General features: G+C 40.9%; 1 protein-coding gene across 2 annotated transcripts in view; it reads left to right on the top strand.

Moving 5' to 3' along the window:
- The window catches only part of garre1 (granule associated Rac and RHOG effector 1), a 34864-nt gene extending 19235 nt beyond the window's left edge, over positions 1 to 15629 (top strand). For both annotated transcript variants that reach the window (XM_008405536.2, XM_008405537.3), the window contains 12 exons: positions 3838 to 4050; positions 4675 to 4815; positions 5507 to 5602; positions 5710 to 5871; positions 6806 to 6964; positions 8375 to 8472; positions 9176 to 9301; positions 9378 to 10456; positions 11903 to 12068; positions 13199 to 13336; positions 13478 to 13553; positions 13658 to 15629. In XM_008405536.2, coding sequence (XP_008403758.1) covers positions 3838 to 4050; positions 4675 to 4815; positions 5507 to 5602; positions 5710 to 5871; positions 6806 to 6964; positions 8375 to 8472; positions 9176 to 9301; positions 9378 to 10456; positions 11903 to 12068; positions 13199 to 13336; positions 13478 to 13553; positions 13658 to 13990 — 2787 coding nt within the window. In that variant the 3' untranslated portion in view covers positions 13991 to 15629. The remainder of the gene's footprint in view (positions 1 to 3837; positions 4051 to 4674; positions 4816 to 5506; positions 5603 to 5709; positions 5872 to 6805; positions 6965 to 8374; positions 8473 to 9175; positions 9302 to 9377; positions 10457 to 11902; positions 12069 to 13198; positions 13337 to 13477; positions 13554 to 13657) is intronic.
- The last annotated feature ends 48 nt before the right edge of the window (positions 15630 to 15677 follow it).

Raw genomic sequence — 15677 nt, 5'->3', positions numbered from 1 at the left:
TTATCACCATGAAACCGGAGCTCAATTTTTTTCATCCTGTTTTTTTATCTTCGTAGAGAATCGTAGATTAACGAGGGACATCTCGCATACGTCTTCGCTCAGGTTATACCCCAAGGTTTCGGAAGATATAGCATACACTAAAGGAGCAAGTATTTCATTGCGACTGGTGTCTGAACAAATCATCTTTTGTTTTAGTTGAAGATTTTCAGGCGTCCCGTTTTTGATAATCTTTGCACTTTTATTTGGAATAAAAGAAAAAAAAAAGATCAGATTTAAAGCGTATTATAACGTTTAAAAGTTCTAAAAATGTGTTGAAGGAGAATGCATATAGAAACAAGGGTCCCAAAACAGAACCTTGAGGGAACACCTTAATTGATCAAGACCTGCAACTTGAAACTGCTATGAGTAAAGACCTGTCTGATTGCATTGATTGTTTCTAATACACAGACCCAGTACCTCAGCCTATTAGATCAGAGCAGCAGTTGGCAACAACCCTTTTCTAATCGCTACAATAAATAATTTGAAGATGGGTCTAAAGCTGCTAACATGAAATAAGAGCCAAAAAGGCAACAAAAAGCACAGCAGGACTGTTTACATTGACCAACTACGGTAGAGAGCCTTTTTATTTCCTCCCCCAACAAATCAGACGGCAGTCGAAACCCACCAAGCAGACATCTGGTTATTATAAAACTTCCCATCAGCAATCTGGATCTCAGGAACATTACCCCCTTAGATTTGGTGTTCTGATAGTGCAGGTGTGCTCAGAAAATGGAAGTCTTAAAGTGATGGATTCATGAGTGGCCTTGTTTGGTTGCAGTAGGGGCCAACAGCGGCTTGGCTCTGCTGCACTCCTTATTTCTCATATTTTCCATGACTGTAAGATACTGCACAGCCAATAACATGTGTTATCCATTATCTGTGCTGAGGCCATGTCCTCAGTTTTTTTTCTACTTGCTCGGTTATTGTAGGCTTTCACACTAGTTTTTGATCTGAGAGTGTGTGTTTGTGTATTTTTATCCTATTTAGGATATGTTGGCCTCTGTGATATCAGCCTAAAGCCTCATCATCTGCCTGAGTATGTCCTCTGGTATATATCTCACAAAAACAGTTCAGATTGATTTTAAGCATTGCTTTCTTCTCTTTTTTTTAAGGATCCTTCTATGTTTCGGGCAATCTTGTCAAATCTAACTCAATTGTTGCCAACAGTTATTATCCTCAGAGGATAAAATATAAAATCTTTTCAGTTTATGATGTGATCAAGTGCCATCTTCTGGCCAAAGATATATATTTTTAACATTTTTAAATGCTAGAAGCATGGAAAAGCATGCAAATAAGACTGCACATGCTTCAAAAGCATCCCTCTGTTGTTCTATGGTGGTATGTCTCACCATTTGTTACTTCAGAGATTTTATTTTCTTTTGTTTATGGTCTGACAATTTCCTGTAGAAATGATGGCTGATCAACCACTGAAATACTCTTGTTAGGATAAAAAGACAAAGCAAATGAGGCAGCAAATTCCACCATCTGTAATGGATCCGTAAGCGTGTTTTGTTACGATAACAATGAAACTTCCAACATGTGGAATTTTACGCCTCCCCTTATTTACACGGCACAGTGGTTCCCATGAAGTGTGGTGCTGAGGACCAAAAAGTGGCTGCGTCCTGTTGTTTCTGCCCGCTGTCAGAACGCGACAGCATATTTCCGTCCTCACAACTCAGCAAATCTCTTGAGATATTTTCAGCAAGTACCTGAAAAAAGAAAACCCTGTGACCATGGTGGGCCCTGTGGTGTCCCGTTTCTCTCCCTCTAACCAGCAAACAAGGCAGAACTATTCTCTCCGTGCACAAACGCACAATTTGGGATTGGTAATTCCTGGATGATGTGCAGCTAAAATTGAAAAAAGGAACTGTGAAGAGCACTGTAGGGGATTTTTAATGACAGTGAAAAACAACAGATCACCCCTTGCTTTAAAAAAAAAAAAAAAAAGTTCCATTCCGATGATTTGTGTGTTTTGCAGCTCATGGTTGACCTCAAAGTTAATTACAAAGACGGTCTTTTTGTGCAGGAAACCTTTATTCTGAAAGTGTGTGTTTTAACTTGACCACATGGTCATGGCCTCAGATTGAAGGGGCTTTCCCAAAACCTTTGCCCCAGAGAAAAACATCCTAATGCCTTGCAGAAGAGTTCACTCTTGTGTGTGTGTGTGTGTGTGTGTGTGTGTGTGTGTGTGTGTGTGTGTGTGTGTGTGTGTGTGTGTGTGTGTGTGTGTGTGTGTGTGTGTGTGTGTGTGTGTGTGTGTCACTTTACAACCACAAACTTCAATGTTCTTTATTGGGATTTACTATATACCTCAGCAAAAATGATTGTGAAACGGAAGGAAACGCGTAGATGGTTTTTCATATTTGTTCAGTTCCAAATACAAAATCGTGGGGTGCTTTTCTATTCAGCCCATCTGAGTCAGTACTTGGTAGAGCTGTCTCTACCAGTTTTGCATACTTGGTTGCTAACATTTTTACTCACTCTTATTTGCAAAATACCTCAATCTGAGTCAAATTAGATGGGGAGTATTTTTGAACACCAGTTCAAGCTTTATTTTCCAAGACTTTTTAAGTCAGAAAATAGTTCAATATAAACTATTTTGTTGTAGTTCTGGCTGATGCATTGTAGTTGATATGTTACAAGCTGAACTTTTGTCCCAGTATTTTTTTTTTTTGTGCACATCAACAGCTTCCCTGACCTTGCTGATGAAGGCTGATTAAAAGTCCCCAAAACACTCTTTAGTTTTTTGGTTGGAAAATATGTTTGAAATTTTTTTGTCTAACCATAATATCTCAAACCTTTTGACCAGTTTGTGTTTGTACCATGACAAATCGTGAAGACAAGAGGTACGGAAACTTTTGCCAGGCATTGTATGGTAAGACAGGAAAAAAGCATCACTATCTCCTAAATAAACTTGAGCTGATTAGGTTGTAAGAGGAAGACATACTTCTGAATGATTCATGATCTTATCATTAAACAGATTAGCCACATGACGGTCTGCTGACAGTCATGTGGCTACAAATGTAGGCAGATGAGAGAGATGATTCAGCAGTTTAACGGGGCCGAACTGTTGCAACGCATGTTTATAAATGTTACAAAAAGCAATCGGTTCATTATTGAGAATAAAACACAGTCGTAAAACTAAAAATGTTATTTACAATTATTGTCACGAGTTACTAAATAGCCAGAAATAAGGCTGAGTTACTAATTGAATTGCTTGTGATGTGTTAATTGTTGAAATAATTGTGAATTAATTTAGAAATGGATTAACTGGAGTGTACAGACTCAAACTATATAAAATATACATTTTGCATTTAAGAAAAAAAAGTCTTTGTGTAGAATGGTATAGTTTTAGCTTCACCTGATTTTTATTAATTGTTTAATTAGTTTATTAATTGGTTAATAGAAAAATATTAATCAATAGATCAACCCTACAATGTATTGATCAGAAGTTCACTAAAAGAATGATATGTTGTTGTATTTTAGCCAATAAAATGTTAATTTTGTTATTTAAAAAAGGAATTGAATTACTTTATTTGCATCTGCAAGCTTAAGTGGTTAAATGAAAAATTTGCAGAATATACACATTTTTCTTATCTAATTACTTGTCAGAATATCCGATAGAATAATCGATTACTAAAATAATCTTTAGTCGCAGGCCTGGTCTTTGGCTTGCCAACCATTCACTCAACAATTCTCCCAGTGACGTCCATGTTGTTTAATTTCAACAGCCTGATTTTGTAAGACAGATTTTCCTGGTGATGTGTTGTAACAGAAATGGCTTCCGTGTCTGTCCAGGTGCTGGGTCGGTGCTTCGTCACAGTGATGCAGGTCCATTTCCAGTTTCTTTCACAAGCGTTGCAAAAGGTCCAGCCTGTGGCCCAGAACTGCCTGGCAGAGGCTCTTGCACAGGCTCAAGAGCGCTGCGTCAACTCCCGCTCCCAAAACTCCGACCTCGGGCCTCTAACGGAGCTGGAAGAAGCCTCTCGCTCATGGAAAGGTGCAGCTGAGGTATGCAGCCACTAGCCCCAGGAGTTTTTCCACGTCTGGACTGGGAAAAAAAAATATTGGGTTTGTCAGTGTGAGGTGAAAATTCAGCTTGTTACACATTCCTGATAAATGCTAACCGTGTGATTTCCAGCCACAATTTCCTATTTCCTATTTCCCGGGCTGCTGTGTTTGTGTGTGTGTGTGAACCTGTGTTGCTTTGACTGCGCCCCTCTAATTCAAACCCATGTAAGGGAGCCTGTTCTGTAAAAGGACCCAACTAATCCTCAGGCTAATCAGTCTCTCTGGCTCCCTTTTGGGTGTTGTTGTATACAGAGAGGCAAAGAGGAGAGTAGTAGGTTGATTGATCTGTTAAACCCTGGCATGCTGAGTGCCGGCCCTAGAGGAAACAAGAACTGCATATAGAGTGACAGCATATAAGCTAAAACCATTTTCTTTTTAAATCACTCTAAAAAATATTCTGCCTGTTTTTTTAAATGTTGTAACTAACGAGATTTAAACAGTGTTATAAAGCAATTAATACTGAACTGAAAAAAATATTTAATGATGTTCAAACATAGTTGAGCTCTTTTTTTTTTTTCCTTTTCTCTAGTGAGTTTGTTGAGCTGTTTGCTGTTATGTGTTCAGGCCACAGCGAGGCTGAGGGAACGGGGCCGGGACAGCTGCCTGGCTGGCCTCCAGGTTCAGCAGCTCTTCTGCTCCAACAACACCACCATCCCTGAACATCAGCTGAAGGAGCTCAACATGAAGATTGACAGCGCATTACAAGTACGCTTTCAACATGTTCATCAAACCTAACCTTACTTTTTTAAAACGGCTGCTGTTAAACTGGCACATCATACAAAAGTTTATTTTGGATGATGTGTAAGAATATGAAAATTGTGTTGTATTGACCCTTTACACACAGTAACATATTCCAAATATATATTTTTTTTTGTTTAAACGATTTTTAGCTTCAATTGGAAAAACTCAAATTTTTCATTGAAAATTTTGAGTTTGTAAATATTGCATAGTAAGGGATTTTTAAAATTTTTATTAATGGTAGCCTCTCAGGGCAGCAGTTATTCATCATAGTTCTTTACTTTTTTGCACAACATTTTTTTTTACTTCTGCTTAACTTTCCATGAATATGCTTGGTTACAGCACAGTTTGGACTGCAGTATTTATTCCCAGTAGCCGTAATGATTTTATATAAAAAAACATTTTTATACGTCTTATTTGTTGTAATATTCAAACCTTTTGACAAGCTTAATTTTGATTTTTTTTATTAGCTTTAAGATATAAAAGTAACAGTGATAAATGCATTGATAAAACTCCCAAAGAAAAAATTAATCTGTATTTTAAATAGTATCACTTATTGAATTGAATTACGGAAAGAAATAATCTCATACTTTTTCTAAGTTATTTGCTAAAAGTATTGCTGTATTTACTCTGCTACTTGTGTTTCCTGTCCACAAAGGCTTACAAAGCAGCTCTAGAAAGCCTGGGTCATAGTGAGTATGCACTGAAGGCAGGTTTTCATTTCAACCCCAAAGCTGTGGAGGCAGCCTTACAGGTGGGTTCAGTCTTTGCAAACGTGTAGTTTTGATAAAGTGTTTGAAGATATGGGTTCAGGTTTGAATGTGGAGTTTTGTTAACATGTTTGGGTTGTTTTCTATGAAGGGCTGTTGCAGTGAGGCTGAGGCTCAGCAGGCAGGCAGGAGGCAGACCACCTCCCAGCCCATCCAGTGTGAACTTCCCACCATACCTGTGCAGATTGGCTCTCACTTCCTTAAAGGGGTCTCCTTCAACGAATCAGCGGCGGAGAACCTCAAACTGAAAACGGTACTCTCCGGTTTGTAGCATCTAAAATAGGGGTTCGACCTTTAAAAAGTGGATTCTGCCTCTTTGTCACAGTCAACTATTTTTAGTTTTATGTGTCAATCTAGGTTTTAAGGAAAGTTGTTTTCTGTGTTTAACAATGCACTCTCTATCGAGGTTCTCAAACTTGTTACAACACATACCACCTCAGGAAAAAACATCTTGGTGATACTTGTGGCCAAAAACAAAGATTATTTACACTTTTGACAATGTATATGTTATTAAATACTAAAGACACAGTACTATGCAGCCCCCTTTTGTTTTCATGTAGATACAGTATTTCTTTCACTATAAAAATTCAAAGTACTCCTGCTACAAAAATGATAGTTACAATGAAGCTAACAGCACTGGTTTTCAGGTTATAATGCTTGTCGTTTTTTCTGCAGTGTCAAAAGAGCATTAGGCTGCTCCTTTAGTTCACACACTAACATATATTCATCCAACAGGAATATTTCTAAACTCTTCAGTTTTTCTTTAGAAGTTGGGGGAAAATATACTGTCCTTCTTTCAGCCTGCTGACTGGAAGTGCACAGCAACAGGACAGTTTGAAACATCTGTATAAAGGCTAATGAACTGATTCCTATTAGGTTTTTACTAAGCCTGGTCACTGAGAATAATTAGTAAGTAGATCTCAAACTTGGAGCTGGAACATCATTATATAGATATAGACATTCATATATCTAACTTTGGACTTCTGAGGTAAACACTGCAAGAGGAACCTTTCATTCATATTTACCAAACAAATACCACTTTCTTTTTTAAAGTTCTGCTAAAAGCAGACAAAGTGCCACCGTTGAAGAATTTCTCTAGTTGATTTTTTTTATTACCGTCTCTGGTGTGTCATCATCAGATGTTAAAAGCAGACATTGGTTAACATCCATCCATGTTTTGTCTGCAGCACACAATGCTTCAGCTCATTAAAGAGCTGCTGGGACAGAACGGAATGACCCCCAGGGACGAGTCTCCAGTCACAGAAGTCCTCAATCAGGTTTGCCCATCCAGCTGGAGGGGAGCCTGTAAGACGGCTGTCCAGCTGCTGTTTGCCCAAGCTGGTCTGGTGAGAAGCAAACCTTTGTCATGCATTTCATGTTGCCTTTTAAGTCTCTGCTGTATTGTTCTCGTGTGGAAAGTAAATGGGACGAATGTGTGTTATTTTGAACTGCAAACAGTTGCTGAATCTTTGTCATTTTTTTCCCCCATCTTGCTCTTTGTTTTCATTTAAATTACTAACAGATACGATCAGACCTCTGTAATGGCTTAGAGGTGTAAACAAACACCAGAGACACACATAAGAGAAGAAGCATTCCTTTATCATCTGAATGCAGGATAGGCTTGCCTGGACGGGTCTGCAAACAAAGCTTCTTTGCCCTTTGTCTTTAAAATAAGGAGTCGAAATGAAGCTGGGTCATCGTCGTGTTTATGTTAGACCACACAGGGAAAAAACGGAGTGTTCCCATCAAGCCCTCCCTCCTCAGTTAGAACTGTAAAACAGTCCTTAGATGATGAATGAGCGTCTTGCATTAGCCCCTAATCGGAGGCTATTGTCTCTAAGCTGAAAATAGACTATACCGCTGCGTGCATGGACACACACACCCACACACACACAATAAAGTCACAATAAAACACCTGCATTTACTCATATACTTGTTGTCAGTCTGAGCAGAGTAGTAGAGCTCCTTTTTTCTTTTTTAATGCTGTATTCCTTGAAACTTTTTACTCTTTATTTTTGACATATGGATATCTATGTTGTTACGTTGTTCAAAAGGTTTAAAGTATATGAAGTTATATATAAATGGATGGATAAAATATAATGGTAATATTTTATTTGTATAGAGCTTTTCTAAGTACTCAAAGATGCCTTACAGGAGTACAACAATATAGAATCAAACAATGGAACAAAACAGGCAGATTTGACATTAAAACCAACGTGAACGCATCCCATATTCTTCTGGATACAATATATATTCCCCTCGCTCTCTGTGATCTTTCTTGGATTTATTTGACATGTCATACTGACATTATTTGTTTATCTGTGTGGCTCTTTTTGGTTAAAAAAGAAAAGAAAAAAAACTCCAAGTGGGTTTTTTAAGGATACACCTGCTCTGACAAAAACAATGGAGTCATTTCCTGTAATCCAGGAAATGGACTCCTCCCTACTTCCCTCCCTCTCTGTGACCCAGCTTCCATGGGTTTCGAGGAGCCAAGGCCACTCTCAGAGAACTTGTGGACAGATTTGCTCACACTAGCAGGAAGACATTCTGCTTTGACGCTGTCTGATTAAAAGCATTCGGCTTCCTCACCTTGACCTGCCTCTCGCTGCTTGCTGGTGAACGAATGCCGGACAAATCTAAAACGGGTTATATATTGTCGTTGTATACTGTCCAGCTACTGCATAGTTAAGAGAAGTTGTTTTCATTTGCACACTGTTGGAAATTGATTGAGGTGTTTTGTTTTTCTGCCTCAACAGGTGGTTGTTGATACGGCTCAGATAGAGAATAAGGAGGCCTACGCTCCCCACATCACTCTGGAGGGATCCAAGGTGGTGGTCCAGGTTCCTTCAACATGGTGGGTCTACCAACACATTTTCTAAGCCGTAAGATTAAGGCAGCGTTGATTAAAAACCACAGCGTTTGAGATCTTTAATCTTTAATTTGGCTAAGAACACAATGTTTATATGTCATATCTGTCCAAAAATGGTTCCTTTTGTGTTTGGATTAAATTAATGTGACTTTGAAATAGTCTGTTAGTCTCTACTTATGGTCGTCTGTGGGGAAGAAAGGACTGAAGCAGGGGTGTAAAAAGTATAAACATCATATAATAGAAAATACTGCATTCATCTTCAAACAACCAGGTTTATTAGTTTCTCCTGCTAAATCTGCTTTTAATGAATTTACTAAACTTGGCTAAATTCAGGAAGCATTTACAAGACAGTGACCTCAATCCTGTTTTTGTTTCTTCTGAATAGACCAAATGTTTGTTCTTTCTTTTTTTAAATTTTTTTATTTAAGTATTGTGGCTTATTTTATTAAGTAGGAAAAAAACAAATTTTTTGGCTTGCAGGTTTTTATAACTTGACAATTTTTGTCCATGTGACAAAATGTTTGGACACCCCTAGACTAAAGTCTTTTATCGTCAGTGATGGACACAAAGACGTAACTAAACATTGGTCAACACTGTTACAGTTTGGTTTCAGATAATAAACCAAACTGGTTTGTGCAGTACAGTCTTGGACATCGTGTAGAGTTCACATCTTCTTGTTTCTGCTCAGGTGTCTGAAGGAGGACCCGGCCACCATGTCCCTGCTCCAGCGAAGCCTTGATCCAGAGAAGACCCTCGGACTGGTAGATGTGCTTTACACAGCCGTGTTTGACATCAACAGATGGAAAGAGAGAAAGTAAGAGGACGTTGAACCAAGAGTTATTTTTCTTTCTTCTCATTTGTCGATAACACTTTGTGTTTCTCTGAAAAAGGGAGCAGGCCTTGCCGACCATTCAGATCCAGCTGCAGCGTGAAAGCCCAGAATACGGTGGTCAGGCGGACATGCCTACGGGCACCAGCTCCAAAACCTCCAGTGGCTTGCCAAAAACGATATCTAAACTGACTTCCAAGTTTGCCAAGAAGGTCTCATCTAGCTCCAACAGCGGAGGCAGCTATTCCATCCCCAGCACTCCATCCCGCAGCATGCTTTCAACCAGTAGCTCGGACGACAAGGCCAAGGGCCTCGGGCACAACGACGGGAGGGTACAGAGTATTCTACAGATGGGCGGCTTGTCCAGCACGCCTGACGCCACCCAGCAAAACCAGCTGGCTAATGGCTCGGTATCTGATGACCAGGGGAAGAACCTTCCCACTGACCAAGAGATGCAAGATGTCATCGACTTTCTCTCAGGATTCAACATGGGCAAATCCCAGCAGGCGTCACCCCTGGTGAAGAGGAGGAACTCTGTGGCCTCTGCTAACCCTGCGGAGCTGAAGCCGCCGAGTGGCCACCCACCCGCTTCCCAGTCCATTTCCTACACTGCTCTACAGACGCCGTCTAACTCCCTAACTCAGCCGCCTCCGTCGGTGCAGAAGCAACAGACTCAGCCTCAAACCCAGCCGCCCCCATCCCAGCAGCAGCAGCAGCCTCCTCCGCCTCAGCAGCCTTCCCCTCCTGCCCTGCAGTTCTACCAGCACCTCCTGCAGCCCATCACCCAGCAGCAAGCTCCTCCTTCCCAGCTGCCACCCCAGCAGACCCCACCACAGGTTCTACCACAGCAGAGGGTGCCTAACAAATGGCTTGGCACCTCGGGGCAACAGCCTGCAGCACAAGGCCCCCCAGCAGGACTGTCCCCCTTAGGTCCCATCAGCCAGTGGGGGTCCCCAGGGCTGTCTGACCTGAGTTCAGACCTGTACAGTCTGGGCCTGGACAGCACCTACATGGAGACCGTTATCTCGGCCATGCTGGGTCAGAAGCCACAGGGGCCCCGCAACAATACTTGGCCCAACAGGGACCAGAGTGAGGGGATGTTTGGAGTCCTGGGAGACACAATGCCCTTCGACCCAGCAGGTAAGGCCACGAGTTGCCATCTACCGTCTGGAAGTTTGAGCATCACAAAAAATTATAGGGGACGTGTTACGCAGGTTTTACATTTAGCATGTTTTTGCATTACCATTTTGGTCTCTACTGCTTATGAAAACAACCAAAGCTCTTAAAGAAGAAAAAAAACACCCAATTGGTTTTTGGCAATAAGTTAATGGTTTTTGGTAACTGGAAAGCAAGCAGTTTACAAAACTTCCGGAAATCAACTTCACAAATCAGCAGGCTCTGCCCTTCACCTAGCAACCCCAGCAGAGCCTGGCTCGTTGCTTAGATGGCTCGGCAAGTCTGACCTGACAGTTGTACAGGAAACAGTATGACTCCAAAATGTAAACTCCAAAAAGTCTGTGCAAATCAGAGTGATTCCGTGTTTAGTGGAAAGTCTAGTGGAAGGAGAAAATATGGCAGAAAAACGCTGCACAATCAACAAGAACAGCCTGGCTAGGATTGAAATAAGAGTGTGACTGCAAAAGTTTCTACACTTTGTCCTTCCACTTAGCTTTCCATTAATTGGTCTGTATACCAAGGGATATTATCAAGTCTCTTATGAATAGTTCACCTCAAAATAAATAAAAAGTGAGTGTTGGTTCAACTTTATGTTGCTCTAATTCACAAACATGTCCACAATTGGACCTTTCAACTAGAAAAAACCCCATAGCTTTTGATTCAGGCTTCATTATTGAACCAACTCACTCTTGATGCTAACATCAGTCCAGAGGACAAAGCCTGTTGATTGCGGCATAAAGACACAGACAAATGAAATGTTGGGGGTCCGTTGCACCAGGAGAACAATGTTCAGAAGGTTAGTGGTCGCCTTGAGCGAAACTGTAAAATCGCCTTGAGCTGAAACTCCTGAATGCTTGCTCTGGGTGTTTTACTAATCAGCTTAAAAAGTTTATCATCTGAAGTCTTTCTTGACTCATAAAAGAAAATTAGTTTGCAGAGATCCAATTACATAAACAAAACAGGACAGGCAGACAGGAGAACATTAGGAACAAAAGGCGAGATAATCACCAACAAAAGCTGTTTAAAACCATTTAGTAGCCATGTCGTACGTAATTATGCACCATCCCAATTTGAATAATCTAGCCGAGCAGCTGCATCATCTGGATGAGATGATAAATTGGGGTTATGTGCTGAGCTGGGCTTGTCAGTTTCTATTTACAGCGCAGCAGACTCTTTTGATTGCAGTCGAAGCCTACCGTGCAGAGTTGACTTATGGCTATTGTGATTTTTCTGCCATCGTAGACAGTCTGGCTTAAATGGATTGAGCTCCTGGGTATGAAAGGGAAAAGCTGAGGGCGTCAGAAACTCTCATGTGTTTATCTCCCCCACCCTCCACACACCCACCTACCTTCCTCTCTCTCTCTCTCTCTCTCTCCCTCTCTCTCTCTTTCTCCCTCTCCCTCCATGCAGTTGGCTCTGACCCAGAGTTTGCACGTTACGTTGCCGGCGTCAGTCAAGCCATGCAGCAGAAAAGGCAGGTGCAGCACATCCGTCGCCCCAGCAACACGCGCAGCAACTGGCCGATGCCTGATGAGCAACACAGAACCTGGTCCCACCCAGAGTACTTCAGTGAGGGGTAGGCATCTACAAAGCACATCTGCCATATCATTGACTTCCTGCTTTGAAAAAATTGTAAAGACTTAAAGAGGAGCAAATGAGGTGGGCAGCAGATGGTGTCATCCAGGACATGTTACTGTGAAATATTGTCTCAGCCAAACATCATAAGACTCTAATGCAGCAACAGTCTTCAGTCAGAGGCCTCTTCAGAGTGCAGGACTGACTGCTACCACAGCATCGCCATCCACAATGACCGTTTGAAGATACTTGGATGATATTTGTTACAAAAACATTTAATTACCTTTTGGGATAAAAGAAGTATTTTTAAATTAAACTCAATGTCAAAACAATTTAAATGTCATTATTCTGTAGTGAGAAAAATGATTAGAAAACATTTAAAACAGCTGCCAGTCCTCACAGGAGTAAATTTATCCTGAGCTCTGACTACGATGCTCATGGAAATTGCTATAAAATACCAATTAGTTTCTACTGTCACCACTCAGAAGGTTAAAATATTAAAACTCATAATGTTGCAAAGTTACAACTGAATGAACTGCAAAGCCTTTGGATTAAAGCCTGCTGAACAGATATGAAGAAAATCGAGTCTGTAGAAATACAGAAATTTTACATGAAAACCTTAATTGATTAAAAATGGATGGAGTCAGAGTATTGATCCTGTGTGATTTAAATATCAATTCACTGATAATAAATCAACAGAGCAAAATGTAAATGCTGCTATAAATGTAGCTGGATTACAATAACAAGACTTATAAACATTTAGGTGCAATGCAGGTCATGAGTTATTTAAACCAGCGGTTCATCATCTTTCTCAGTAATGTTTGTCAGTGTTTTTAATTAAATTCCTAATACAACTGACGCCATGAGGCATTTGCCACATTAATCGCGGTTGTTGTCGTTTAATTCCACCTACAAGTGTGAGACGCCATCCTGCTTACACACTAATCCAGGAAAACAACCTAGAGGTAAATAACCGCTCTGTCGTCTTTTCCGGAAACAAATGCAGGAACGTCATTTATGAAATGATCACACGACTCTTAAATGTCTTTAACTTGGTCGTAGCAGGTCCTGCGCATCAGATCTCCAAGTTACTATAAGATTGTAATGAAAACACTGCGGGTGCTTTCTCAGGGAGGCCGTAAACAGCAGTTGGTCGGCCAATCAGGGAGACTCGGCCAGCTCCAGTGACGAGACTTCATCAGCCAATGGGGACAGCCTGTTCTCCATGTTTTCCGGGCCGGACCTCGTAGCAGCGGTTAAACAAAGGAGGTGAGATTTTTCACTGGTAATCACTCAATAACTACTTTTTAAAACAGAGATGGACAAACTGAACGTTACAAGATAGAAATCATGAATTTGAATGAAAAAATCAATTTAATTTGTGATGTCTTCTCCTTTGTCTTTCTTTAGGAAACACAGCTGTGGTGAGCCAGAGGTGTGCACCCTGCCTTCACCCCCTCTCCATCACATTGGTGACGATAACCAGGTAACAGGCCGAACATTTTTCTATTTCCAGTTTGCAAGTGACGCAAACCTTCGTCCTGACCTCTCTTCTCGAATCGTGACTCATTCGTACTCTCTGCCCCGCAGGACAGCAAAACTAAAACCTGGCCCCCGAAAGCGCCGTGGCAGCACACCACCCACACCCACACCATGCCCAATCCCAGCTCTTCCTTGTACCAGATGAACCTGCCTCCTTCCTCCCAGTGGAGCGACTCCATGCAGATGCTGCAGTCGCCCGTGTGGTCGACCGCCGGCGACTGCTCCGCCTCTGCCGGGATCTCCTCTGGTTTTCCCTTCACCCAACAGCAGCAGCAGCAACAACAACAGCAACAGCAGCAACAACACAAACCCATGACCAAGGGCTTCAAATCCTTCCCCCTCAAACACGAGCATCGGCCCTCCTACCTTCACCAGTACTGATCGAACGAGTCCAAAGTAACGTGCCGCCGAGGATCTGCAGCTCCAGTCATTAAACTCCACACCCACTGAATTGGAAGAATTTGTAAGCCTCAGAGGCGACGTTAAGTACACACACTGGCTCAGCATTTTTGTATTTATATTTTTCCATGTCAAACATCTCCACATTAAAAGAAGAGAAAGGCGTATTTTGATGTTTTCTGAACTGCCATCTTTTAAACTTTGAACGGTGCATGTGTCATTCTGGCAGCAGTTAGTCTAGTGGTTGTTTCTCTGTCCTCAGACAAGAGCTGGAGACGTGCACGGCCGTCACCCACTTGCTTCTGCAGCTGCGTGCGTGTGTGTGTGCGTGTGTGTGAGAGAGAGACTAGAGGGGAGAGGATTACGAGAGGGCAAGGGCTTGGAATGCTCTCATTTCTGCCCATAATAAGTATACTGTGTCTACATAGCTGTAACTGCCAAATCTCATGCAAGATGACTCGGAGTACAGCTAGCATCTTACTGTTTCATAGCTTGTAAAATACTGAAGTTGAAATATAAATATTTAGTTCTTTTTATCAAGAGGCTTTGAGCAGGCTCAGCATAAATAAAGTAAGCCACTGCAGAGGTGGAATTTGAGAGAAATACACTACTTTTACATCAACTGACCAGAGTTCAGAGTTATAGCTGTATCTATGTGCCATGTTGGTATTGATAGCACTTGCAGATTATTTTCCAACCAAAGCGTTGTTCAGAGGACGAATGGTGCTGAGGAGGCGTGCTTATTGACGAACATGAAGTTTATTTCCTCCTCTCCAATTGGCGTTTTTTTTTCTTTCCCTTTTGCTCAGAAATAAAAATAAAAAAAAACACTAACTCCCACAAACCTAATGTTTTCTTTGAGATATTTTTGTGTACAAGTATCGACAGTATTAATCTTATTTTTGTATTACATGTTATACCATATATGTTAGTACTTTAGACATGACATGATTATTTTCCACCTCCCTGTATGTGAACAAGCACATTTCTTTCCTACAGTCATAACTACACCATTGATCTACAAAGGTTACCAAATATACCATGCTAAACACTAAAACATTGTGTGAAAAGGGGTTTCGTTTTCTTTACAGCCCTTGTTCCCTTGGTTTTATGGCAGTGGGCTGCATTTAAAGGCCCAGAATGTTCTTTTTGTGATGTTTGCGGATGCCAATGTTGCCTGTATTTATGAAATGACACCATGTTTTCAGATAACTAACATACTTAACATGTTTACAGAGAATAGTTTGTTGTATATACATATAAATATATATCTTTTTATAGTTAATGTGCTTTGCACAATCAACATATAGGGTTTGTTGCTTTTCGTCTGTGTTATCTCCCCAACTGTTGCAGCCTTTTTTTTTCTTTTTTTTTTAAAGACATCATTACAGACCTTGGACTGTAACTGTTAGCTTCTCAGCTGTGTACAAATGGTTTACTAGTGGCTTCTACAAAAAGATGGAGAAAAATAATAAAAACATGTTACCCTGAAAGACGAAATGAAGGGGGACTGCTTGGCTTATGTTGCTTATTGTTCTTTTGAGCTGGCAACTGATTTTTTTTTTTCCCCCCACAGTGTACCAGCAATGCAAAAAACGAATAAAAAATTAGCAATTCGAAATGCAAAGCGTTGTTCTTATAGGTTAAAAGTCAGCCAATTATTCCACAT

This window comes from Poecilia reticulata, chromosome 3 (assembly GCF_904066995.2).
Source record: "Poecilia reticulata chromosome 3, P_reticulata-male-v2, whole genome shotgun sequence".
Classification (NCBI taxonomy): Eukaryota; Metazoa; Chordata; class Actinopteri; order Cyprinodontiformes; family Poeciliidae; genus Poecilia; species Poecilia reticulata.
This window is presented reverse-complemented; position numbering and strand designations above follow the sequence as displayed.